Source organism: Rhinatrema bivittatum, unplaced genomic scaffold (assembly GCF_901001135.1).
Source record: "Rhinatrema bivittatum unplaced genomic scaffold, aRhiBiv1.1, whole genome shotgun sequence".
In the NCBI taxonomy this organism is placed as follows: domain Eukaryota; kingdom Metazoa; phylum Chordata; class Amphibia; order Gymnophiona; family Rhinatrematidae; genus Rhinatrema; species Rhinatrema bivittatum.
In genome coordinates, this window is record NW_021821057.1 from 49,521 (window position 1) to 77,271 (window position 27,751).

The 27,751-nt window shown below is 52.7% G+C and overlaps 1 protein-coding gene across 1 annotated transcript; it reads right to left on the reverse strand.

Annotated features, from left to right (window-relative positions):
* On the reverse strand, positions 1-26,317 carry TRPM4 (transient receptor potential cation channel subfamily M member 4). The gene is made up of 25 exons (XM_029586633.1): positions 26,168-26,317; positions 20,446-20,513; positions 17,792-17,969; positions 16,506-16,686; positions 16,024-16,190; positions 14,852-15,029; positions 14,615-14,679; positions 14,064-14,246; positions 13,436-13,535; positions 13,207-13,325; positions 11,439-11,810; positions 10,970-11,101; positions 10,681-10,810; positions 9,668-9,813; positions 9,461-9,573; positions 7,983-8,081; positions 5,870-6,319; positions 3,655-3,787; positions 3,282-3,456; positions 2,830-2,998; positions 1,537-1,718; positions 1,172-1,304; positions 1,003-1,075; positions 822-918; positions 1-548 (listed from the first exon to the last, which is right to left on the reverse strand). Exons 1-25 carry the CDS (start codon positions 26,192-26,194, stop codon positions 544-546), a joined length of 3,675 nt encoding a protein of 1,224 aa, XP_029442493.1. The 5' UTR covers positions 26,195-26,317; the 3' UTR covers positions 1-543.
* Positions 26,318-27,751: the final 1,434 nt, after the last annotated feature.

A 27,751-nucleotide genomic window follows, 5' to 3' on the forward strand; every position in this document is an offset into this window, starting at 1 on the left:
TCCACACACTGCAATTTACTATTAAACACATCATTAAAAAAAACCAGGAAAACAATGTCCAGCGTAAGGCAACGTAAACTGTAACTCAGGAGCTAGAAAGAGGCCAATGCCCTGGATGGGCCCTGGAGCAGCACAAGCAGGGGCAGTAAGGAAGAAGTAATGCCCCTCGGGGTGTGGGTCGGAGCGGGTCGGGCCCATGAGGTAGCTCGCCACGGGACATTCTAATATATACAAAAGTGAAAAATGTCTGCTTTTCCGAGGATGAAGACATCTGCAGTTCAGAGATATGTAAACTACAAAAGTGACCTCGGGAGCGTTAGCTGCAAAGAGTCTGCATGTGCCTGGATGGCCCTGGTCCCTTCGGAGCTGTCTCTCCCGGAGGAAGGGGTCTGGACTTGAATTTGCCGCCACAGTCTGGAGCAGGAGGGTCTCTGCATGTGATGGTGGGTGAGGGGGAGGAGGTCAGTTTTGGGTGTCTCTCAACCCCCAGAGGTCGCAGATGCTCTCGCCCATGGCCACAGGATCTTTTGCATCATTTTTTTTTCAGTCTGTGAAGGAAAGACATGGATAGGATGGGATTAGCAAAGCTTCCAGCAGGCTTGTGGACGCTTGGGGGGGGGGGGGAAGAACACTGTACAGAGCTATGTACACAGCTGGCACTCTAAGGGAGAGCGGGCCCATTGAAGGGGGAGGATACTAGGCAGGGGAGGGGATAAAGAATCAAATATAGGATCATGTGTACCTCATCCCCAGCACTTACCCCCTTTAGAATGGGGGGAGAATCAGGGAGGGTCTTGTGTGCCCCCATGCCCAGCACTTACCCTTCTTTTGAGTGGGGGGTGGTTTAGTGCATTTTATGACTTCGCTCTGGGACAGAGCCTCCACCATCCACGATATGGCACTGCTGCAGTACTCCAGCTGCAAGAAAGGGGTGGGTGTGACTACAGCAGAGAGAGTCCAGTCAGTACCCTACACCGCAACACACCCACACACACTGCCTACCTCAGACTCCAGTAGTTTTAGCCTCCGGTCATGATCCTTGATCTCTGTTAAATGTTTTAAGGCCTGATCCACCCTGCAAGACAAAAAAAAGGCAAAAAGGAGAGACAAGTAAGACTGTTGCCCCGCCCCTCCCCCCCCCCCCCCCCCCAGCCTTCCTCCCCAGTCTTACTTCTGAGATGTCCGTCGCAGACGCTCCGAGTCACTGTCTCTCTTATGCTTTGCAATGTTCACCAGATAATTCTCCTTCTGCACTGCTTCCCAGATAAGCATCCTGCTGTCCTGGGGTCCTGTCAGCTCTAGCTCTGCCAACACACACAGAACCACACAAGCAAGTAAGCACCCTGGGGTCCTGCCAGCGCCACCTCTACTAGCACAGGCACACCTGCAAGCAAACTGCTATCCTCCAGCTCTGCCAACACACAGAGACACACACACGCATCCAGATGTTCGGGAGACCCTTCAGCTGAAGCACTGCCAACATACACCCACACAGAGCCAGACAGAAGCATGGACGGGCCCCTGGGGGACACTCACTGAAGTGTTTCGCCTTCATGGATTCCACCTTGCGTATCTTGCGTTTGATAAACGTGTGGATGTGACTGATGATGATGAGGGGGGGAGCCAGCACGGGCCGATTGTGGTACTCCACGATCAGGTTGTAACGCTGGAACTTCCAGTAGATGTCGCTGTTCCCCTGGACCTTCGAGAAGGTGTAGCTGAGGACAGAAGGCGAGGGGGGGATGGGACACATGGAGCCTGTTAGAGTTGGACAGAGGCAGCGGTGCAGAGTATTCATCCTCCCTCCCTGTGCACACTGATTGAGATCTAATCCCCACTGCTAACTCAAGCCTGGGCACTCAAATCCCATCCCCATCCATAGATTCTTCTCCTCCAATCTGCAGACTGTCCCGCTTACCCAACAGGCTTCCCTCCCCCATCTATAGACTGTCATCTCCAGCCCATGGACCCAGGCCTCCCCATCCCCTTTCCATTCACAACATCTCACCCAACCCAGAGACTCTCCCCTCTCCATCCATAGAACATAAGAACTGCTATACTTGGTCAGCCCAAAGGTCCATGGAGTCCAGCTTCTTGTCCCTGACAGTGGCCAATCCAGGTCACAAGTACTTGGGAGGATGCCACAGAATAGGTCCAATCTTTCCTGCTCATCCCCTGGGATAACCAGTGGCCTTCCCTAGTGCATTGTGTGAAAAAAATACTTTCTCCGATTTCTTTTGTCTTCATGGAGTGTCCCCTAGTCCCAGCGCGATTTGAAAGAATAAATAACCATTTTCTGTTTACCCATTCCACCTCACTCCTGATTTTATAGACCTCTATCATATCTCCCCTCAGCCATCTCTTCTCCAGTCCACCCTAACCTGCACAGCCTCTCATCCCATAGATCATTTCGGTTGCCCTTCCCTGCTCCTTTTCTAGCTCTTCTGGGCAATCGAATCTGCACGCAATACTCAAGATGAGGTCGCACCATGGAGCGATACAGAGGCATTATGAGATTCTCTTTTATTCCCCATTCCTTTCCTTATAATCCCTAGCAGTTTGCAAACTGAAACAAGGAATTCAACAGTTCTTCTGCCCCTCCAGTGACTCTCCTCCCCATCCTATAGATTCACCCTCCGTCCAACCTATAATGTCCTCTCCCAGTTGGCAGACTCTTCTCCCATAGCTTCACCTCTCCTCACCTCTCCTCATCCAGAGGCTTTCATCCCCATGCCCCATGCCATCCATAGGTTCTCCCCATCCATAGGCTCTCCTTTCTCAACCTGCGGACTCTACTTTATTACCATGCCTGCAGGGGCAGGTCCGTACCTGAACATGGCGATGAGCAGGTTGAGGAGTAGGATGTTGGCCACGAGCAGGAAGACCACGAGAAGGAGGAGAACCAGCCAGTTGGCATAAGTGTTGGTGCAGGGCATGGCTTCCTCCAAGAATATGGCCAGCGGGTCATCTGTGCAGTTGGACGAGGCAATTCGAGCAGCTGGAGATGGGATAGAGGACAGAAGATTATGATCCGATGGGGATGGGGAAGGTTCTGTTTGTCCAGGGGTTGCAAGGGGAAGGGGTGCTGTCCCATCGGGGGGCTACGTGAGGAGCCAGTAATGTCCCATCTGTCCCGAAAGCTCCAGAGAGGGAATCCTGTCCCATCTGTCTGGGGGCTGTGCTGGGAGGGGAATACATTTTATCTGGACTTCCAAGATGGTATTTTGTAAGTAATCAGCAATGAAATAAGTATTCCAAAAAAGAACCCCTCTGATGCTCACCATCTATCTCATCCAGCGGGATTTGGCCGAAGATTTGCAGGTACGGGCGGTAGAAGACGCGGCGGAAGATCCAGGTCAGTCGCATGTCGCTGGGGTGGAGGAGGCCTTCTGTGGCCACACCATAGGCAATCAGCCAAACGCCCAGGAAAAAAAGGAAGAAGAACACATCCTTCATCTGCAAAGAGACATGATGAAAGAGCGGGAGGGAGGAACACAGAGGAGCGAGGAGGGAAAAGGACAGAGGAAGATAGAGAAAGTCAAGTCTCAGCCACCGCCTGCCCATTGGTTGTATCCTATCCTGCAATCCACGATCCCTTCCCCCCCTTCCTTAGTCCTCCATTTTTTCTACCCCTGCCACTTATCCCCAACTCACCATCTTTCTCACGATGATAATTTTTGGCCCCAACTGTTTGTTGACTGCAAAAATGTGAATCAGCCTGAGGGTGAAGATCATGAAATCAAAGCACAGGACGGTCCGTCCGGCCTCAAACGTTTCCGGAAACATCCTGAGGAGAGAGAGCAGGCTTTAGCGACAAATCGGGCAGGCCTTCACTGGCAGCTTCTACAACTGCAACCATGGATCTGGCTGTCCTCGTGCAAGGAGCCACAGAGCAGGCCAGATCCCCTCGGGGTAGGAGCCACAGAGCAGGCCCTCTGAAGAGCAACCACAGAGTAGGGCTCCCGCTGTCTGGAAAGGAGCAGGCCCCCACCATCAGAAGAGGAGCCACAGAGCAGGCCCCCACCAGCAGGAGAGGAGTCACGGAAAAGGCCGCCCACCCTCTGAAGAGCAGTCACAGAGCAGGCCCACCAACCATCGGGAGAGGAGCCACAGAGCAGGCCCTCTGAAGAGCAGCCACAGAGTAGGAAAGGAGCAGGCCCCCACCATCAGAAGAGGAGCCACAGAGCAGGCTCCCACCAGCAGGAGAGGAGTCACAGAAAAGGCCGCCCACCCTCTGAAGAGCAGTCACAGAGCAGGCCCACCAACCATCGGGAGAGGAGCCACAGAGCAGGCCCTCTGAAGAGCAGCCACAGAGTAGGAAAGGAGCAGGCCCCCACCATCAGAAGAGGAGCCACAGAGCAGGCTCCCACCAGCAGGAGAGGAGTCACGGAAAAGGCCGCCCACCCTCTGAAGAGCAGTCACAGAGCAGGCCCACCAACCATCGGGAGAGGAGCCACAGAGCAGGCCCTCTGTAGAGCAGCCACAGAGTAGGAAAGGAGCAGGCCCCCACCATCAGAAGAGGAGCCACAGAGCAGGCCCCCACCAGCAGGAGAGGAGTCACGGAAAAGGCCGCCCACCCTCTGAAGAGCAGTCACAGAGCAGGCCCACCAACCATCGGGAGAGGAGCCACTGCACAGGCCTCCCACCATACCTGGGAACTCTCCGGATCTGGCCCGGAGACTCCGGAATTCTAAAAGAATTACCGGGTCTCCGGGCCAATACCGGCAATCTTCGGGCGCTGCAGCAAAAGCAATCTGCTTGGACCCGGAAAGAAGAAAGGAACGTCGTTGGTCTTGCGCGGCTGGAAAAGGAGGAACTCGACAGTGATTTCTACCATCTCCGGACCTTTTTAACCCTTAACTTCGCACCCTCGTGCCACCACCTGCTCCTGCACAGCCTGTTTCCTGTATCCAGCCACTTGCCCGCCCCATCCTGTTTGCCTTGACCAATCGACATTGCCATGTCCTGCCCGTGCATCAAACGAGGAGTAAGAAACAGGCAGCGTCCACTTCCGCAGCACAGGAGGAGAAGGAAGAGCCTGCTGCTGCTCCAGGAGCCCACGTTAGAGTTTGCTGTTGCTAGTGTGTTTGGAAAGGGCGGGGAGAGAGAATGAATGAGCAAGTCTGTGAGAGTGAGTGAGTGAGTGTGTATTTGTGTAGGAAGAAGAGATCTGAGAGTGTATGTAGGGGAGTAGGAGAGAGCTGAGTGCAAGTGAGCATGGGTGTGAAAGTGAGTGGGCGTGTGTGTATGGAAGAGGGAGAGACATGAGTGAGTGAGTGTGTGTTGGTGGGAGAATGGCAGAAGTTTATTTATTTATTTTATTTATTTATTTAGTTTCTTTTACTATACCGATGCTCAAGACTAGGTCTTATCGTACCGGTTTACAATGTAACTGAGGGGAACCAATTAACATCAAGGTAGAAAGTAAAGTTACATTAAACAGGGAGCGTAAAACCTGGGCAATGGAAGACAGTACAGAGTTTAAACTAAGAAACGATTAGAGAGAGATAAATATATAAATCAACAAAAACTATATGTAAAGGTAAAGAAGTATGTAAAGAAGTAAAGTATGTAAAGAATGTAAAGTATGTAAAGTATGTAAAGAAGTAAAGTATGTAAAGAAGTAAAGTATGTAAAGAAGTAAAGGTGTAAATGGACATGTGAGAATGTGAGAGAGTGAGCAGTGAAAGTACTGCTCACTCTCTAACATTCTCACATGTAAGAGGGTTTTTATGAGAGCAAATTTGTGAGCATCCGGTCCCACTGTGCAGTTGCCCCCCCGCTAATCCATGGTAATCTCAGGGTGACTGCCTGTTTCTTACTCCCCACTGTCTGGGAAGGAGAAATGTGCCCAGAGCTGCCCCCTCACCTGCAGCCGAGGCCCACCATGAACAGTAACAACGCGGTGATGTCCACGTGGTTCCAGGAGTCCTGCAGGTACTGCTTCAGCTTCTGGGCCACGGGAGCCGCACCCACGAAGAAACCCTGCCGGATCTCCTCGCAGACCATGGTGAAGATCCAGAAGTAGAGGATGCCCTCGGAGGTGGAGGGGCCTTCAGGCGGTGCTGGTTTGAAATCTAGGAGCAGCACGTAGGAGAAAAGAAACAGGAAGGCGAAATACATGACCACGTTGCCCAGGAAAGCCGTGACAGGGGCACTCCAGAATTGCTTCCAGCGGCGCAGCCAGAATGGCCGGACCCTGGCCACCTTCACGTTCTCCTCTGGGGGCTTCTCAATGGGCTTTGGGGCCAAGAGTTCTGTTCCATTCTCTTCCGTCATCTCCATGGTCTCCTTATCCATTTCCTCAGGCAAATTGTCCCTAGGGGTGGAGGGGAGTTCAGCGTACACCCATACTACCCCACTTACAAATACCACAGCGACTCCTCCACCCATTAATTGCCGAAAGCTCCCCCTCATATATCATCCAGCTGCTCCCCCTCATTAATTCCCCACAGCTCCCCTCATAAATCTTCCAGCTGCTCCCCCTTATTAATTCCACACAGCTCCCCTCATAAATACTCCAGCTGCTCCCCCTTATTAATTCCACACAGCTACCCTCATATATCATCCAGCTGCTCCCCCTCATTAATTCCCCACAGCTCCCCTCATAAATACTCCAGCTGCTCCCCCTCATTAATTCCACACAGCTCCCCTCAAATACTCCAGCTGCTCCCCTCAATAATTCCCCACAGTTCTCCCTCATAAATACTCCAGCTGCTCCCCCTCATTAATGCCACACAGCTCCCCTCATAAATACTCCAGCTGCTCCCCCTCATTAATTCCCCACAGTTCTCCCTCATAAATACTCCAGCTGCTCCCCCTCATTAATTCCACACAGCTCCCCTCAAATACTCCAGCTGCTCCCCTCAATAATTCCCCACAGTTCTCCCTCATAAATACTCCAGCTGCTCCCCCTCATTAATGCCACACAGCTCCCCTCATAAATACTCCAGCTGCTCCCCCTCATAAATCCTCCAGCTGCTCCCCCTCATTAATTCCACACAGCTCCCCTCAAATACTCCAGCTGCTCCCCCTCATTAATTCCCCACAGCTCCTCTCAAATCCTCCAGCTGCTCCCCCTCATTAATTCCACACAGCTCCCCTCATAAATACTCCAGCTGCTCCCCCTCATTAATTCCTCACAGCTCCCCTCATAAATACTCCAGCTGCTCCCCCTCATTAATTCCTCACAGCTCCCCTCATAAATACTCCAGCTGCTCCCCCTCATTAATTCCACACAGCTCCCCTCAAATACTCCAGCTGCTCCCCCTCATTAATTCCACACAGCTCCCCTCTCAAATCCTCCAGCTGCTCCCCCTCATTAATTCCACACAGCTCCCCTCATAAATACTCCAGCTGCTCCCCCTCATTAATTCCACACAGCTCCCCTCAAATACTCCAGCTGCTCCCCCTCATTAATTCCCCACAGCTCCTCTCAAATCCTCCAGCTGCTCCCCCTCATTAATTCCACACAGCTCCCCTCATAAATACTCCAGCTGCTCCCCCTCATTAATTCCTCACAGCTCCCCTCATAAATACTCCAGCTGCTCCCCCTCATTAATTCCCAAAACTTTTCCCTCATAAATACTCCAACTGCTCCCCCTTATTAATTCCACACAGCTACCCTCATATCATCCAGCTGCTCCCCCTCATTAATTCCCCACAGCTCCCCTCATAAATACTCCAGCTGCTCCCCCTCATTAATTCCTCACAGCTCCCCTCATAAATCTTCCAGCTGCTCCCCTCAATAATTCCCCACAGTTCTCCCTCAAATACTCCAGCTGCTCCCCCTCATTAATTCCCCACAGCTCCCCTCATAAATACTCCAGCTGCTCCCCCTCATTAATTCCACACAGCTCCCCTCATAAATACTCCAGCTGCTCCCCCTCATTAATTCCCCACTGTTCTCCCTCATAATTACTCCAACTGATCCCCCTCATTTTTCTGCCCACAGCTCTCTGCATTAAATACCCATTCCTCACCCATCAATGGTGTCGGGATTGGGTGTTTTCACCTCCATGTCAGCACTTTCTATCTCTGTCCTTTCGCACGGGTCCGGTGTCCGTTCTTCCTCCATTATCCTATGAGCAGAGAAGGAATCCCCCAGGGAGAGGGGTTAGACAGGGTCAGTGAGATCAGCAAAGCAAACTACCTCCCAGCAGTGCCCTATTAGTGTCAAGGGATGGCATGTCCTCAGTGTGAGCTTCCTCCCAGCAGTGCCCTATTAGTGTCAAGGGATGGCATGTCCTCAGTGTGAGCTTCCTCCCAGCAGTGCCCTATTAGTGTCAAGGGATGGCATGTCCTCAGTGTGAGCTTCCTCCCAGCAGTGCCCTATTAGTGTCAAGGGATGGCATGTCCTCAGTGTGAGCTTCCTCCCAGCAGTGCCCTGTTAATGTCAGGGGACAGGACGTCCTCAGCGTGAGCTTCCTCCCAGCAGTGCCCTGTTAATGTCAGGGGACAGGACGCCCTCAGCGTGAGCTTCCTCCCAGCAGTGCCCTGTTAATGTCAGGGGACAGGACGCCCTCAGTGTGAGCTTCCTCCCAGCAGTGCCCTGTTAATGTCAGGGGACAGGACGTCCTCAGTGTGAGCTTCCTCCCAGCAGTGCCCTGTTAATGTCAGGGGACAGGACGCCCTCAGCGTGAGCTTCCTCCCAGCAGTGCCCTATTAGTGTCAAGGGATGGCATGTCCTCAGTGTGAGCTTCCTCCCAGCAGTGCCCTATTAGTGTCAAGGGATGGCATGTCCTCAGTGTGAGCTTCCTCCCAGCAGTGCCCTGTTAATGTCAGGGGACAGGACGTCCTCAGTGTGAGCTTCCTCCCAGCAGTGCCCTGTTAATGTCAGGGGACAGGACGTCCTCAGTATAAGCTTCCTCCCAGCAGTGCCCTGTTAATGTCAGGGGACAGGACGCCCTCAGCGTGAGCTTCCTCCCAGCAGTGCCCTGTTAATGTCAGGGGACAGGACGCCCTCAGCGTGAGCTTCCTCCCAGCAGTGCCCTATTAGTGTCAAGGGATGGCATGTCCTCAGTGTGAGCTTCCTCCCAGCAGTGCCCTGTTAATGTCAGGGGACAGGACGCCCTCAGTGTGAGCTTCCTCCCAGCAGTGCCCTGTTAATGTCAGGGGACAGGACGCCCTCAGTGTGAGCTTCCTCCCAGCAGTGCCCTGTTAATGTCAGGGGACAGGACGCCCTCAGCGTGAGCTTCCTCCCAGCAGTGCCCTATTAGTGTCAAGGGATGGCATGTCCTCAGTGTGAGCTTCCTCCCAGCAGTGCCCTATTAGTGTCAAGGGATGGCATGTCCTCAGTATAAGCTTCCTCCCAGCAGTGCCCTGTTAATGTCAGGGGACAGGACGTCCTCGGTGTGAGCTTCCTCCCAGCAGTGCCCTGGGAATACATCCTCTTTCTCGCATCCCTCAGCCATGCTGCCACCTCCCTTCATGGTGAGCAATATCAGAGTCTATCACTCACTTGAAATGGATGAGTTCAGAGTAGATGAGAGGAGGGCAGAAGAAGGTGAGGATCAGCTTCCAGACAGGGGTGTTCTGCTCCATCTGTCCCCACCAGTTCTCCGTCAGCATGCACTGAGGGGAGAGGCCAGAGTCAGAGAGGTTAGCTCACATTTTGAAAGGTCAGCTGTCTTACTGCACCGAACAGGATGTGCACAGCACTCCTTACCTGCACCCCATCCTGTGCAAAGAAATTTCTGGCATCAGCTTCATACGCAAGCTGCAGGCAAGTTGCCCCTTGCCACCTCCCAGAACATCTCACCAGCAGCCGAAAGGCCCGGCTCTCACTGTTCCTGTAGCATTCGTTAAAGACGCCTGGTAGATAATCAGAGTAAGAGAGAATGCAGGGTGTCAGAACAGGGAGAGAGGCACAGAGACGCAAATCACCTCAGTAACAATGACACAAACTCTCCCCACTCCCAGACTCTCTGTGACCCAACACAAAACCCTGCAAAAACAACCCCAGCACCTGCGGAGCAAACCTGCCCCACCATAACAGCACTAACTGCCAGGGCTCACACAACAACAACCCTACCTAGGAAAAGGGAGCACGGGCCCTAGAACCCCAATACACCTCCTATAGGGAAACAGAACCGACCGGGCTGCGAGAGATCCCTGCCCAGAACCTCCACGCTGGCAGCCTCCCTCACCTCATGCACACACGCAAGACACGGACAGACCCTCAGCCAACACAGAATAAGAAAGAGAAAGGTGCAGGCAGAAACTGAGCTGGAAACCCCCAGAAGCCCAACTCTGCCTGCAGTGCAGCAGCGGAGAAAGAGAAGCAGAAATGCATTTCCTCCTGCACTGAGAAAAGAGGGAGAGAAAATCCAGGACGTCCCAGCCAGGAAGGAGCAGGACAACCTGCGTCTGATCCTGGGGGAAAGAGGAGAAACAGCAGCCGGAGCCGCAGGATCTGCGGGGTCCCTGCCACCACGTAGAGCGTGTTTACGTTTAGCAGCACATCAAGTTTAATATGAAAGGAAAAGATGAAGAAATTAGGAGCAGACAGTCTGGGCCAGCACCAGAGCCAGGAACCCAATTCTGAACTGGTTAATTCTTTCCTCCTACTCTTTTATGCATTATTTCGGTATCATAGAAGCCGAATAGTACGAGCAGCAAAGTGACTTGGACCTTGAGAGACTGAAGGTGTGCGCCAGGCGGGCAGGGCCCGTTTCCTACCTATGGCCAGCTGCTCAAAGGTCCCAGCCAGTTCCCTCATGGCCAAAGCCTCCTCTGCCTCCAGTGAGAGCCGAGCCAGCTCCTGCAGGATCTTGCTGGCCGCCAGTGCAGACGCTACCGAGTCAGAACCCTGGAACAGAGACGCCCGTTTCAGTAACCACCCAAGGCAGGGGGGGAGGGGCCTGCCTCTCGCGCCCCTCCGACTGTGAGCATCCCTTACACAGACGGCCACAGCACCGCCGACCTGGACCCCCCTCTCCTGAGGGCGGTCCCTGGGCTGGCCACTCACCATCTCCCAGAAGTAGACTGCCATCTCCTTGCGGTTCTGCAGGATGGCCCAGATAAAGAGATCCAGCCAGGGCATGGACGATTTCTGAGTCTCGTACCGCAGCATCTGGACAGGACCCACGGGAGCTTTAGCCTAGGGCGCGAGGAGAAACCTGTGAGAAGGGGGAAGGTTAGCCCACCCAGAGCACCTGCCTTCCAAGACCCGGGCGGAGGGAAGGAGACCCCCCCACCCACCCCCCTCCAGCCCTTCACTCTGTATCCTGAGGTTGGTGCACACGGGATGGATGCCTGGGATAGGGAGGGGATGCCTGGGATAGGGAGGGGAGCCCAACCACTTCAACCCCTCCTCCTGAATCGAGGGAGGAGGGTGGGGGCTGCCCGTCCCTGCAAAGGCAGGGGGCGAGGTTCCCCCCCCTCCCCCCCCCCCCGTGTGTCCCGTGCAGCCCTTCCCAGACTCCCTTCTCCCTTACGGCAGATAACTTCCTGCTGCTCTGCGTCTTGAAGCTGTCCAGCTGTTTGCTGTAGAAGGGGGAGCAAATGTCCCCCAGCAGCTCCCGCAGGACCTTGGCTACTTCGAAGAGTTTGAAGTCTCTCCCCTTGCTGCAGGTCTCCACCGGCAGGTACTCGAGATGGTGGAGCTTGCCAACCTCCCGCCGCTCCTCCTGCTTGTGCTCCAGCAGCTGGCACAGCACGCTGCTCTCGGACACGGAGCTGTAGAGCTCCTCCAGCTGCCCGTACGTCAGGTAGTCCACCAGGTTCATGCCGTTCTCAAGAAAAAGCTTCACAAAGTCCGTCTTGTCATTGATCAGCGCGTCCGTCAGGGTGTCCTCCAGGTCACTGGCCTGCAGCCAGAGGAAAGAGAGAGCAGCGAAGGGAAATGGAGAGGCACCAAGATGGCAGGAAAAAGAGGTTAGAGAGCCAAAGAGAGACAGAGCAGGTGACAGATGAAGGAGGGAAGGTAGGACACAGACGGAGAGGAATTGGGAGAGATGGTTGGTGGGCAACAAGAAATGAGAGAGGCAGAGAGAATAAGAGAAACACAGGAAAAGAGAAGATGTAGGAGATAATTCCCAGTCATCCAACGCAATAACCTCTTCCATCAAATAAACCAGTTCCTCATAGATCCTGCACTCTTAAACCCCAGCTGAACCCTAAACTCATCTTCAACTCTATTCTTTACCACAACCATAAGCGTAAACCCTTAGACCTTACTTACTATGCTAACCGGGGCGGATTCCGGGTAAAGATCGGCCTGGGGATTTTCCCCCAAACCGACCCAGAAGATACCTCGTCGTCTGCCGAGCGAGACTGTCCACGTGACCAGACCACATGATCAGAGCGATCGGCCCACCGGAGGATGCCCAATCCCCCAATAGGCCACTCCAGCCTTGATGCTAACCCTATATCCCAACCAGGAAACTAACCACAGCCCTGGTCCAAATCTCACCCTCATACCTATCCGAAACTGTAAACTGTAACACTCAACTCAATCATAATCCAAACTCCGCACAAATTTCCACTTCAAATTCAACCTCAATCTTGACCACAAACCCCAACATCTACAAAAGCCTCATCCCCATTAATCCAAACCCATTGACCCTTACCCTATCTACAACCCTAACCTTAACCACAGCCTAGCCCCAACCTCAATCCTAATCATAAACCCTAAACTGTCTTCAAGTCAACCCTAATCCAAACCCAGTGCCTAATTTACAACCCACCCTCAGACCAGACCCTAACCCCAATCTCATTCTTAACTCTAACCCCTAAACCCAACAGCAACTTCAGTCTTAACCCTACACCTAACCCTAATCCTTACCATAAGCACTAACACCAACCAGAATCCAAACCCCAACCTTGACCTCAAACCCAACCTCAGTCCTGACCCAAACTCTATCCCCAGTCTCGTCCTTGCCCCTAACCCCCAACACTAACCACAACCCCAAAAAGTATCTTTAATCCCAATCCCCAACTCCAATTTTAATCCCAATCCTAATCCAAACCTTAACTTCTATCTTGATCTGCACTCTAACCTCAATCCCAGTCTCATCCCTAACCCTGGCATCAGACTCAACAGTAATATTAACCATTACCTCAACAACTGGTTCACCCCAAAACTGAAATCTCAACACCACCCCTACTCTTGGTAAGCTCTCCCTGTTCCCACAGACTATGGTGACCTCTCTCCCTAGACCCTGATGTCACCAAGCCCTAGTGACCCCCTCCCCACAGACTCACCTTCCACTGGATATCTCCATGAAAGAGTTCAGTGTTCGCAATGTCCACGCGGTTCCAGGCTACAGCCAACTTTAGCTCATCCAGGTACTCCACAGCATCACTGCTCTGCTTCTTACACGCTAAACATGAGAAGCAAAGAAAACCCGTCAAACTCCATTACAACCATAGGGAGGAAGGCACTGAGGCAGGAGAAAGCTCTCCACAATCCCAAGGAAGACAAAAGCCTCGCCTTTCACCAGGGCTTTCAAGATGACGGTCTCAAACTCTTCCATCCCGTCCTGATGCGAGTATACTGTCACCAGCTCTCGGTTCGCTAGGATCTGTTCCACCTGGGGGGAGAGAAAGAAAGCATATGAAGACCTAAGCCACAGTGGGAACACAAAGGATGGAGGCTTTCACCCTGCGGGAGTGCACACAACAGCCTCAGCCAACCCTTATTCTGCCACAGACCACTCACGTGGCTCATAAGAGCTCAGGGCACTCTAGACTGGGTTCACTGGACAAAGAATAATCAGATAGTGGCCTCTGACTACTTCCACTCAAGTAAGAATTACCAAACGTTGTTATACATCAGGATCCATTTGAGCTGGAAGATCACTGATTACTGTATCCGGCCTGTATAGAGTACAGGGTCCACAGAACCCATATGGGCCGGCGGCAGAGCACCGGTTACTGTATCCGGCCTGTATAGAGTACAGGGTCCACAGAACCCATATGGGCCGGCAGAGCACCGGTTACTGTATCCGGCCTGTATAGAGTACAGGGTCCACAGACCCCATATGGGCCGGCAGAGCACCGGTTGCTGTATTCCAGACTGGCGCTATTGGCTGGAATCACTCTGTGCCTTGCACACTTACCTGATCGGCCAGCTTGGAGCCACTCTCCTGTGGGAAGTACTGTTTTAGCTTCTCCTCCACTAGTGGCCGGACAGCTTCCAGGGTCAGCGCCTCCTCCAGGATCTCTGCCAAGCAGTCTGCGACCCCGCCTGACCCTGCCACCAGCAGGCAAGGGATGGTGTTCTTGGTAGCTTTGTACACCCGCTGGGGGAAGTAGAGAGGGTGAGGCAGGTCAGTCAGAGAGTGCTGGAGTCACTGGCTTCTCGCCATCTGCCTGAAAGTGTCTGCCTGTCTCATGTGCCACCAGCTTTTCATCCTTCATTTCTCAGATGCCCTTCAGAAAGTCTGGGAGTCAAACACTCTCAAAATATATCCTGCTGTTCAGCCCCTGGTGATGAGTTTCACTGACAACGCCTACCTTGAAAGAGTGGACTAGTGGTTCAAATCCCCTCCCCCCCCCCCCCCAACACGCCTTGTGACCTTGGGAAGGCATTGCCTCAGGTATCCACTCAGACTGTAACTTCTTTAGGGATTGTCCGCACCCCTTTGCTTCTCTGTGCTGTGTGCCTTACCGTCAGCATTTGGGCATCCCCTGCAATCAGCATACACAGCACCGGGATCTCAATACTGCCCTTGCCTGCAAGAGACACAGCGCTGGTGAAACGTAGCGGCGGCAAAAAAGCAGCAATAGCGTCAAAATGGCAACAGCGGAGAAAAAAACAGCAGCAGCAAAGCCTCATGCATCACTTCCAACAGAAGGGCTGGAGTGCTCGCCTTCATCCTCTGTCCGTTCCCCGGGGCCCGCTCACCTCCGATCCCCGTCTTCTGGTGTGAGATGTGCTCCTCCAGCCGAGCACGGAAGACTGTCTCCCCTCCCATCCGCTGCCGCGTCCCATCATCCACCAGCAGGAAGGCAGAGTAGTTATTATCCAGGGAAAAGCAGGGGCCGTCCATGTTCTCCATGTAATATCTGGCGGGAAACGAACCCTGCAAAAAAGAGGGGCCCCCAGAATAAGAAGAGGAGAAACAGCGGCCCAGGGCAGCAGCTTTCTCCCCCTCCCCCATCACAGGTACTTCTAATCTCCGTGGGGGCAGGGAGGGGGAGAGAGAGATGCCTGGGATAGGATTTGAATCCATGAGGCTCAGATGTATGGAGTTGTTATGGGCACACGACGGGACCCCCAACCAACCCGTCACTCATCCTGTCAGCTTGCAGCGCTGGTCTCCAGTTGGCAGAGTGAGCTTCCTCCCAGCAGTGCCCTAGAGGTGCTCCAGCCGTGTGAGCTTCCTCCCAGCAGTGCCCTGGAGGTACTCCAGCAGTGTGAGCTTCCTCCCAGCAGTGCCCTGAAGGTACTCCAGCAGTGTGAGCTTCCTCCCAGCAGTGCCCTGGAGGTGCTCCAGCAGTGTGAGCTTCCTCCCAGCAGTGCCCTGGAGGTACTCCAGCAGTGTGAGCTTCCTCCCAGCAGTGCCCTGAAGGTGCTCCAGCAGTGTGAGCTTCCTCCCAGCAGTGCCCTGGAGGTGCTCCAGCCGTGTGAGCTTCCTCCCAGCAGTGCCCTGGAGGTACTCCAGCCGTGTGAGCTTCCTCCCAGCAGTGCCCTGGAGGTGCTCCAGCCGTGTGAGCTTCCTCCCAGCAGTGCCCTGGAGGTGCTCCAGCCGTGTGAGCTTCCTCCCAGCAGTGCCCTGGAGGTGCTCCAGCCGTGTGAGCTTCCTCCCAGCAGTGCCCTGGAGGTGCTCCAGCCGTGTGAGCTTCCTCCCAGCAGTGCCCTGGAGGTGCTCCAGCCGTGTGAGCTTCCTCCCAGCAGTGCCCTGGAGGTGCTCCAGCAGTGTGAGCTTCCTCCCAGCAGTGCCCTGGAGGTGCTCCAGCCGTGTGAGCTTCCTCCCAGCAGTGCCCTGGAGGTGCTCCAGCAGTGTGAGCTTCCTCCCAGCAGTGCCCCAGTCACAGTGTCAAGGGTCGCAGGCAGTGGGCGACTTCAGCCTTTACCTTGGGGTTGATTAAGCTGTCCCGGTTGCTGACAACGCCCCACGGGGCGATGCCCATGGCCACCACTTTGGTTTTGTTGTTGGTGCTGGCCGTGGCATGGTCGCGGACCGCTTCCCCTACGTACTTGCCGATGCCGACCTGCAGCCCTCCCGTCATGATCCAGGCACCTGCGGCCAAGAGAGGAGAGGAGGAAAAATGGGACGTGTGAGAGAGAGAGAGCCCGCAGCAGGCTGCCCTGGTGCACAGGAGGTGCAGGAAGGGAGATTGCCACAGAGCCGGGGGGGGGGGGGGGGGGTGGGAGGGTGAGATACCCCCTTCTCCCGGTCTCTGCAGGGATGACCAAAATTAGGAATGGTTAACCTTTAACTCCTCCCCCTTTACCACGCTCCTCCCCCTCCACACCTGTACAGGTAGATACCACACCCCACAGCATAGCCAGAGGAGGTCCTCTCCCCCCCCCCCCCTCCAGTCTAGCCTCTGACCTGTGCTCTGGGCAGCTTTCACCAGCCCCTTGCGTAGGATGTCCTTCAACCAGGAGTGCATGTGGACTGCCCCCTCGCCCCCCACCACAGACACCACCAGGTTGGGTGGGGGGATGCGCCAGTGCTGGGTGATGAGGCTGTACACCATGGAGGAGTCCGTCTCATTGGAGAGGCGGATGAACTGTGGGGGAGGGGTGGGGGGGTGCGGGGAGAAGAGGAAGAAGAGCAGGATCAGGATACACAGGGAGAGGTGGAGACGCAGCTCTCCCCCCTGCCCTCCCCCCCCCCCCCAACCCACTCCTGTCCCAATATTTAAAATAAGACAATAACCCCACCCCTCCCTCCCTCCCGTCCCCGGCGCACGGTATCTCCCTGTGACGGGTCCTGGCTGGCAGGAGACGCACGTTGGCGTATGGCCCAGGCCTGTGCTGGAGGCTTTCCGATCAGGCTCCCCAGGCCATCCACTAGCCAAAAAAGGGAAATGCAGGTGCCAGTCACTCTCTTGGATCCTGGGACTTTGAACCTCCTGCTGCAGAGCATTCTGGGGACTGTAGTTTTATGTCAACTGGAGGCTGATGAGGGGACAAGGATGGGGGGGGGGGGGGGGGGTGGGGGGAGGAGAAGAAAGCTTTGCTCCAGTTGTACGTAACTTGATCATTCTGATGGCCATAAGAGGGAAGGACCCCTGAAGCACTCGTCTGAGGTGGACACCACTAGGGGGTCAACCTGAAGAAGCTGATCCAGCCTGGCTTCTGCAATTCTCTTTCCTCCTGAGAAAAGCAGGAAACCCAAAGCAGAAGTGGGTCAAGCTGCTAGGACGGAGCCGGGGGGGCCACCTCAACGGTGGGTGCCAGGCAGCCGTGCACAAGCAGGGCTGCCCTGTTTCACTGCCGACGTGACGGGAGCTTATTCTGGGCAGCAGCGTGCGCCTTCGAGCAGAGGCCCTAGGACGTGGCAGTGTATTTGCCCCTGTGTTAATACCGGCAGCCCACGGAGGACTGCATCGCTGCCATTCACGGAAGAGAGGAGGAGGGCAGAGGGGAAAACACAGAGAGTGAGAGAGAGACGTGCACACACAGAGGAGGGAAGGAGAGGGATGGAGACACACACAGGCCATGAGATGTGACAGAGGTCAGCGGAGAGGGCATGGGCACTGCTGCCCAGCTGTGAAAATTCACAGAGGAGGCTGGGGGAGGGCATGGGGGCAGAGCGTGGGCAATGCTTCCCAGCTCTGCGGGATGACAGAGCTTTACTTCATCCAACCCACATGCACACCATCTCCTTACCTTGCTGTGCTTCTTTCCTGCGCCCACAAACTCCACGACCCCGTACGCATCCGTGGGCTCCTCCGTGGTGTGCTCAGCCGAGTTCCACTTACTGACTATGGCGGCTCCGAAGTTATCCTCCACTGCCACAGACACGTGCGCGTTCCTGGGGCTCCCGCACTGGCACACCTGCGCCACCCTGCGCGGCCGCGGGAAGAGAGAAAGGGGCAGGAGTTAACGAGAGCCAGCAGCAGTTCCACGGTCACGGAATCAGCCCGAGCCTTGCTGCACTCAGGAGCAGGAGGGAGAGGGTCCTCTGGGGCGCCACATGCAGGGAGCAGGGACACAGCACAGCGTCACAGGCAAGCACCAGGCAAAACCCTTTCCCAGCCTGTCACCTGAAGCCAAAATAACAGATAACAGCGGTAAAAAGGAAAGAATTCCACAGTCCAGAATGGAAAGGGACAGAAAAATCAGTTCTGGTGCTGGTTCAGATTGTCCCTGCTCAGATCCCGGTTCTGACCCCACAGATCCTGAGGCTCTGGCTGCTGTTTCTCCTCTTTCCCCCAGGATCAGACGCAGTTTTTCTTGCTCCTTCCTGGCTGGGAAGTCCTGGATTTTCTCTCTCTTTTCTCAGTGCAGGAGGAAATGCATTTCCTCTTCTCTTTCTCCGGTGCTGCACTGCAGGCAGAGTTGGGCTTCTGGGAGTTTCCAGCTCAGTTTCTGTCTGCACCTTTCTCATTCTTATTCTGTTTTGGGTGAGGGTCTGTCCGTGTCCTGCGTGTGTGAGTGAGGTGAGGGAGGCTGCTAGTGTGGAGGTTCTGTGCTGGGATCTCTTGCACAGTGGCTGGTTCTGTTTCCTAGTGGGAGGTGTATTGGGGTTCTAGGGCCTAGTGCTGCATTTTCCTAGGTAGGGTTGGTGCTGTGTGAGTGCTGGCAGTTAGTGCTGTTATGGTGGGGCAGGTTTGCTCTGCAGGTGCTGAGGGTGATTTTTTCAGGGTTTTGTGTTGGGTCACAGAGTGCCTGGTAGTGGAGAGAGTTTGTGTTGCTGTTACTGAATGTGAATATTCTTTGTTGTATGGTAAATAATAAGGGGAAGTGTCCTAGTTCTGCTTTAAACCTGTTCCTAGGGGAGTTCCTGTGGACACGAAGGGGTCTGTTTGCAGAACTGGAGGTGCAGGATTTCTACTTCGGGTCTGTCCCATTCTGTATAGTTTAGGGTTAATCACAGATCCCATACCTCACTCCCATATAAGAGGATCAGTCGTACGATGTTATCAGATAATTTTAATAGTAGTTTTACTGGGGGGTTCTGGTCGCCGTATCTCAAAAAAGATATAGTTGCGATAGTGAAGGTACAGAGAAAGGCAACCAAAATGATAAAGGGGATGGAACAGCTCCCCTATGAGGAAACACTAAAGAGGTTAGGACTTTTCAGCTTGGAGAAGAGACGGCTAAGGGGGGATATGATAGAGGTGTTTAAAATCATGAGAGGTCTAGAACGGGTAGATGTGAATCGGTTATTTACTCTTTTGGATAATAGAAGGACTAGGGGGCACGCCATGAAGTTAGCAAGTAGCACATTTAAGACTAATCGGAGAAAATTCTTTTTCACTCAACGCACAATTAAACTCTGGAATTTGTTGCCAGAGGATGTGGTTAGTGCAGTTAGTGTAGCTGTGTTTAAAAAAAGGATTGGATAAGTTCTTGGAGGAGAAGTCCATTAACGGCTATTAATTAAGCTGACTTAGGGAACAGCCACTGCTAATAATTGCATCAGTAGCATGGGATCTTCTTAGAGTTTGGGTAATTGCCAGGTTCTTATGGCCTGGATTGGCCTCTGTTGGAAACAGGATGCTGGGCTTGATGGACCCTTGGTCTGACCCAGCATGGCATGTTCTGATGTTCTTATGGGTTGTCTTTATTGCATGCAAGGTCTTAAGAGTTATTTTCTTGTGTCATCTTTATGGCTGATTTGATTTATAACTTTTAAACCCGTCTTTCCAAAACAATGCTCAGAGCGGTCTGATGGACAAAATGTAAGGCTGCCAGATGTGCACTGCACAGGGTGAGATCTGTTTCTTGATTATTTCGGGAAAATTGGAATTTGCGCTGATTTTTCCTCCGGAGAATCATCCATTTTGTCATTTCCAGTAAGGGCCCAGGGTAGGCCGCAGGTCTCCCGCTTAATGGCCTTTTCCCAAAATCCTCCACCATGCACAAGTTTGCCCAGAGCGAGCAGATGCATCCCCAGGTCGGGCTTGCCCTGAGAATGATTTAGCAGGGGTAACCTGTAGGGGGGAGGGGGGGGAGCTGACTGTTGACTCCTTGTACATTAGTAGAGGTGTCCGATTAAGCGCGGAAGTGCACTCTGAGCTCTGGGGTATTTTACGCATGCATTTACCAACTCCGTTAAGCTCGCTGTTACAAAACTAACCCCAGAATAAGCAGGTGATCGCCGAGTGGGGATGAGGAAGACACCGATGGAGGTAGTGAAGAGGGATGGAGTTCAGATTAACTCCCTCTCTCTCTCTCCTTCCGCCTACCTGAGGCCTGTCTGTCTGTCTGTCTTTGCACTATGAAGCAGAGAGGCCTCCCCCCAGCACCCAAGGCTGGAGAGAGGTGAGGCGGGGAAGGAAGGATGGAGGGAGCACGTGGCCCCATTCAGGACTCACCCCTTGGTCTCCGTGGCCTCGATAAAGGTGGTGCAGGTTTTCTTTCTAAACAGCTTGGGGATCCAGCTCTGGGGAGAGAAGGGTAGGAGTGCGTTAGCGGGTCTGGGAGACAGGAGCAGGTCTGGGAGATGATGGATTCCCAGGAGCCCTCCCAGCTCTGCGGAGGGAAGAACTGGGGAACGTGAGTGGGTCTGGGAGATGGTGGCTCCCACTGCTGGACTGTGCTGGAGGCAGCAGGCAGAGCAGTGGCGGAGCCAGAACTGACTTTTTGGGTGGGCCCAAGGTTAACATGCGTGGGCTGCAGGCACACAGGTCTGAACCCTACTAATTGTACTCTTATTGATAAATAATGCCTTAGCCTGCATCTTACAATGGGTTTCTAAATAGTCTACAACAGCCCTTATGCATCATGAGTGAAACCTTTTAGACTATTTGAACTCAGTTATTGCAAGCACTTACCGACATTAAAAATTCCTTACCAATCTGTATTCATTTATTTTATATTTATTGCAGTTTATAAATACACAAGAATTTCATGTAAAAAGCCAAGAACACATAAACATCAGATGATGTCATAAAACAAATATCAACGTATTTCGTTCACGAATCCTCTTTCCAGAAAGGCAGAGATCACCATAACTACAATAAAATAGCAATAATCATGAGAACAGGAGCAGAGCAAAACTACGATAGTTCACATTGCAACCTAACATGAAAGAAACTATATTCAAATTCTGGAGTCAACTCAGAAAAAAAAAATTTAAAAAAAGACTTCCTCCACTGCTAAACATTTTGTGAAGTAACACAAACCCCTGCAAAAAAGAAATTGTAAAAAAAGCACCAAGAACCTTGCCCTAGCATATCATAACAGCACGGACTCTCAGGACTCAAATAACAGCAATCTTATGAAAAAGCAGCAATGCAAATACTACACCAGGCCCTAGAACCTTAATACACCACCTATTGGGGTAACAGAACAAGCCTGACTGCTATAAATCCCCAGAGAGAAACTCCACGCTAGCAGCAATACTGCGCCTCGGACACACACAGACCGACCCTTAACCTAATACAGAAATAAGGGACTACAAAGTAGAAACAGAAACATGTACACAAAACCGAAACAGAAAGCCTGAGAAACCAGACTCTGAACAGTGGCGCTCTAAAGAGCAAAATACAAAAATATAAGAAATGCACACACCCCAATTACTAAAAAAATCAAAATAATTGTTTTTTTCCCTTTGGTGTCTGATCTTTTTATTTTTCTAATCAGTTGGTCCCGGTCTCTTTTTTCCACTTTGCCCCTGTCAGTCTTTCTCCAGGATCACTCTTCCTGTTTCTTCTCTCTTCTTCCCTCTCTTTCAGACACACACAAGTTCATGCATTCTCTCACAGACTCTCTTATACACACAAGCTCTCTCTCACATGCTCCTCCACACACACAAGCTCAGTCTCTCACTCAAACACCCAGGCTCCTAATCTTACCCACACAAACAAAACAGGCTCCCATTCTTACCTGCACACATGGCTCCCATTCTTACACATACACAAACACCCGGCTCACATTCTCTCACAAACACACACAAAACACCCAGGCTCCCATTCTTACACACATATGCACACACCCAGGCTTTTATTCTCACATATATGTCACAAACAACCCAGGCTCCTAATCTTACCCACACAAACAAAACAGGTTCCCATTCTTACCTGCACACATGGCTCCCATTCTCTCTCTCTCTCACACACACACACACACACACACACACATGACCCAGGCTCCCATTCTTACACACATATGCACACACCCAGGCTACTATTCTCACACACACAAGTTCCCATTTTTTCACACACACATTCCCATTCTCACATTCAAACACCCAGACTCACAATCTCTCATTCTCATTCTCACGTGCACACACATTTCTCACACATATATACACCCAGGCTCCCATTCTCACACGCACACACCGGGCCTCACTGCCAAACCCCTTCTTCACAACCGCAGGGATGGTCTCCTGTAGCAGCCTTGCTCTGGCGGGCCTTCCCTTTCGCTGCCACGGGGATGGGCTCCGGTGGCAGCCTTGCTTCAGTGGGCTCTCTCCTTCTTCAGCCACCGCGATGAAGGAATCCGTGGTGGCCAGTTTTCAGGCCCCGTTTGGTGTCGGGTAGCCCTGATTGGGCGGGCCTGAGCTCAAAGTGGGTGGTTCGTGGCCCACCCGTGTCTGCACAACTGAGGCAGAGACCAGGAAGAGAGACTGCTTAGGGCACACCCTGTCTCCCAGGGTGTACACATCTTTATGAAGTGTTCATAAACCTTGTCAGTGCCCACCTGCAGCACTGCGCAAACCTCAAAGCAAATAACAAAAAAGAGACCTGCCCTGTGCTCCGGGGCACCATACATTAAAGGAGACCTGCCCTATGCTCAGAAGGGACTGGTAAAGGAGACCTGCCCCCTGCTTAGGGGCACCGTACACACAGGAGACCTGCCCTGTGCTCCGGGGCACCATACATTAAAGGAGACCTGCCCTATGCACAGAAGGGACTGGTAAAGGAGACCTGCTCCCTGCTTAGGGGCCCAGTACATAAAAGAGACCTGCCCTCCGCTCATTTGGCTAAGTCTGAGGACAGAAGGTTTTGGAAGAAGTGGCGCTGAGCTCCAGAAAGACCCTTGCCCTGCCGAGGAGCTGCAGGCTGTCTCCGAGCCCTTCTCTGCCATCCCTGCCTGCAGCCGTCATGGCCTCTCATCGGCAGACAGTGCACTGTAACCTGATCCGGTGCGGTGGCAAAGCAGCGGCCGCAGGCTGACGCCTGCCCCGTGGGAATATTCCAGAAGCGTATTACAGGATCTCCGGCTTTCCAGGGAAAAACAAAGCCCTGGCTGCTGAGCTTACATCCCCCGTGTAAAGATCTCAGGGACTTTTGTACTAAACCACCCACAGGCCCCTGTTCTTTGACTCCCCCCTGGGGGGCACTAGCTCCAGGTGGGTACCCAGAGATGCCAAGGGTGGTCCCAATGAGTGAGAGGTAGAAATCTGGGCTGTCTTGGACCCTCTGTAGTCTGCTCCCTGTACCATGGAAGACAGATGGTGCTTTCCCTGTCAGTCAGAAATTGCTGTGCTCAACAATTTAGGGAATCCATCAGCCACCTCCCTCCCAGTCTCCTGCAGGCTCACTTGCCTGTGTGTGGCTGCGGGCACTGCCATGGCCGCCTCTTTCTCTCCACGTGGCCTTTCCGTGTGGGACTCCCAACCAGGGCCGACGCAAGGGTAATTAGGGCAAACCTTCCAGCCTCGTGCCCACCTTGCCATGGCCTTCTCCCCACACAACTGAACATTATATATTTCTAACAGATTTGACATGAGAAAAGAGAGTCAAAGTACAGTTTTCCGAGGTAAAGATATCACTTAAAATAGCAGGTATATGATATTTGCATGCACTGCCGAATTGCCCTGCAAAAAAAAGCAAAAAAGGCACTTGGAAGAACACAGACAGACCCTCACCAAATACAGAATTAAGAGACCACAAAGTACAGTATAAACAGAAACCTGTAGACAAAAGCTGAACTGGAAACCACAAACCTGACTCTGTATGCAGTGCAACAATGGAAAAAACAAACAGTGCAATTCCTCATAAAGCATCGAGCAATAAAATCAAGAACTATAAACCATCAATCAGAATAATAATAAGAAGACCACACTAATCAAAAGAATAAATACTTCAAAACAGGTGAGGAATGCAATCATATCCAACAGTTAAAAGCTTATAACAATTTTTAAACATTAACAAATCACCAATAAAATATTTCAGACAGCGGCACATCAAATAACAGACCATAATTAAAACTAATAAGGGCAAAAAATCCTCCGCTCTCCATATCTGGGAACTTTTGATTTCCAGTCACCTTGCGATTGTTGTGAATTAGTGGGGAGGGGAAAGGAGGTTGGGGGGGTTGAAGGGCACACAAACTTTCTCCTCTGTCATATCTACACCAACAGACACACACATTCTCTCCCACACACACGCACAAATCCACCCGTGGTCTCTCTCTCTCTCACACACACACACAGGTATGCATACAGGCGCGCTCTCTCTCTCACACACACACACAGACTCTCATATACTGTATACACAGGTTCTCACACACACACCTACATGCTTACTTTATCTCTCACACACACTCACTCACACACGCACGCATACACACACACACAGGCTCTCTTTCGCATATATGCAGGCTCTTACACACACATATGAATACATGCATAAAGGGTCTCATTCTCATACATAAACTCATGCTCTCACAACATTCTCGCTCTCATACACATAGGCTGTCTCTCCCCCTCACTCACATACACAGGCTCTCACTCTCTCACATACACTCACACTCTCAGAGCCTCCCCCTCTCTTCGGGCCATGGTGGAATGGACTCCTCCCAAGGCCCCTCTTCTCTTCTTTAGCCCCTAGCGGACAGGGCCTTGCATTTCTGCTCCTGTCGGCCACATGTGTGAGAGGAGGGGGGTCAGAGTGCGAGAGCATGAGACCCCCCTCCTGATGCATGAGACTTGACATGTTTGGACACTGGAGAGAAGGGGGGGGGGGGGCGAGACTACCTGCTGTCTCAATCCTGCCCCTGCATCACCTTCAATGAGACGTTTCCTCCTGACGCCGGAGGCAGGCTGTCCCTACAGATGTCCTCTGCTCCATGGCACAGCTGTACCCAGCTACGTGACACCTTTCTGTTGCTACACACAACGCTCCCCACCCTGACCGTACACAGAGCCCTGCTGCCTCCCTCCCTCCACACCCTCCTCCTCTCCTCCAGCTGCAGGGACTCTGCACAAGACACAGTGATGTAAAGACTCTTAACCTCGTGCTCAGAATCAAAACCCACAATGGCCCTGTGACACACATGGCCTAAGAGAGCAGGGGCTGCGCAGAAGGGCCGAGTGCGCTGGTAATAGGGATGTGGGATCCAAAGGGTTTTGGTTCCGTTTGGCTTTCGTTTGCCGAACCGAAAAGAAGCAAACAGAAAAGAACCTTTTCAAAATTTGTTATTCAAAAAGGGCTTCCTATGGCCCAGGAATCACCCTCCCTGCCTGTCACAATTTAACTCAGTCCATGGCCTAGGTCTAGCTGGGCCCCTCCTCCCCCCATTACAAACCGGCCAGGACCAAGAAACTCCCTTCCTAGCCCCTACTTCACTCCTTTCCTTGAGTCCTGGCAAAATTCTTAAAGGCCGGAGCAAGGCCCATTCCCTCCAGAAACTTTAAAAACAGCACCATCTGCCTGGACGCTGTCACTGAACTGCCATGACAACAAAGACTGTGCTGAAGGATCGAGTGTTCCTGCAATATACTGTACCCTGCCATCGCAACACTCAGCATCCAGTCAGAGACTTTGCTAACCTCCACCCCCAGCCTGCTGGGTTTTCTAAACCCTCTAACAGCGACCGGTCTGGTGAGAGCCATGACTCTGCCTGACCCCCCCGTACACCGCACCCACAAGAGTCCCTGCTTCTGGCTCTAACCAGCGGGGGACGAGCAGCAGCAGCAGCAGCGAGTGTGGGGCGCGGGCTGTTAAACTGCACGGGCTCCTTCCAGGTTCGAACCCCAGCGCTGCCTCTGCTGGGCTCCCCTGCACCCCCAGCACGTCCCATCTGCACCAGGGATCCTCCCAGCCCGGGGGGCTGCCCCTGTGCCCGCCCCTCCCGGCGACCCAGTACCTGGTCCTTCTCTAGTGCCAGGGCCATGACTGCAGCCCGCCGTGGCTCCCCGGGTGCCTCTCTGCCCTCCGTGCGTGACTTGAGAACATAGAGAGCTCAGGTGTTTCCAGGTGCAGGCAGGGATCCCAGGAGCACCCGCTCGTACCATGAAAGCCACACCCCCCCCCTGGCGAGCTGTACAGGGAGCCAGGACCTACTTCTCCCACCCCCAGCTCCACTGCAGGGTCACACCCAACCAAAACCAGTTCAGCGAGGTGTAAACCATTATCAGAGAGACTGGCTGATACAAAAGCAGAAACTACTATTATTCTCCCTGTGTCTCAGCTCTAATCCCCGGCTCTGTCACTGACTCTCTGTGTGTGATCCTGGGGGGGTGTCACTTTATTTCCCTGTGCCTCAGCTCTAATCCCCAGCTCTGTCACTGACTCTCTGTGTGTGACCCTGGGGGGAGTCACTTAATCTCCCTGTGCCTCAGCTCTAATCCCCGGCTCTGTCACTGACTCTCTGTGTGTGACCCTGGGGGGAGTCACTTAATCTCCCTGGGCCTCATCTCTAATCCCCGGCTCTGTCACTGACTGAGTGTGACCCTGGGGGGAGTCACTTTATCTCCCTTTCCCTCATCTCTAAGCCCCGGCTCTGTCACTGATTCTCTGTGTATGTGACCCTGGGGGGAGTCACTTTATTTATTTTATTTTATTTAAGGTTTTTCTATACCGGCATTCATGATAAGATCATATCATGCCGGTTTACATATAACAGGGGGTGCAAAAACTGTTCTTTTAACAAGTGCAACGGAAGCAAAAGTTACAATAAAACAAGGTTGTAGAACTGGGAGAGGAAGGAAATAAGGATAGTAGCGTAAAAATTTACAGAGGTAACTTATTTACATTGTGCAGTGATGTCTCTTTATGGATATTAACATTGTGCAGTGAGGTCTCTCAATGGATATTTGACTCCGGAAAGGCTTGCCTGAATAGCCAAGTCTTAAGTTTTTTTTTGAATGTTGGTAAGCAGGGTTCAAGTCTAAGGTCCGGTGGTAAGGTATTCCAAAGAGAGGGGCCCGCTGTAGAAAAGGCCCGGTCTCTGAGTGCCTTATGGAGTGTAGATTTAGTTGGAGGAACGGTCAGGGAGCCTTTGTAGGCGTCTCTGATAGGTCTGGATGATGAGTGCATTCTGAGGGGGATTTGGAGGTTGAGAGGGGCCTGTGAGTGGATGGATTTGTGGATGATGGTGATGGACTTGTGTAGGATTCTGTAGTGTATTGGCAGCCAGTGAAGATTAGATAGAATTGGCGAGATGTGGTCTCTTCTTCTGGAATTTGTCAGAATTCTGGCTGCCGCGTTCTGTAGCATCTGAAGTGGTTTTATGTATGAGGCTGGGAGACCTAGCAATATTGAATTGGCAGTAGTCCATCTTGGAGAAAATTACTGATTGCAAGACTGTTCTGAAGTCATGAAAGTGTAGTAGTGGTTTCATTCTCTTGATTACCTGCAGCTTGTAGAAGCAGTTCCTGGTTGTATTGTTTATAAATGCTTTTAGGTTCAGGTGTTTGTCTATTACTACCCCTAGGTCTCTTGCATGTGT

Excerpts from the sequence above, each read along its gene's own strand:
- TRPM4 (XM_029586633.1), bottom strand. The coding sequence starts at position 26,194 with ATGGCCCTGGCACTAGAGAAGGACCAG. Across the intron at positions 2,999-3,281 it reads CCCGCTGGATGAGATAGATG|CTGCTCGAATTGCCTCGTCC; the intron begins GTGAGCATCAGA and ends TCCCATCTCCAG. Across the intron at positions 1,305-1,536 it reads CATGAAGGCGAAACACTTCA|AGCTAGAGCTGACAGGACCC; the intron begins GTGAGTGTCCCC and ends GTGTGTTGGCAG.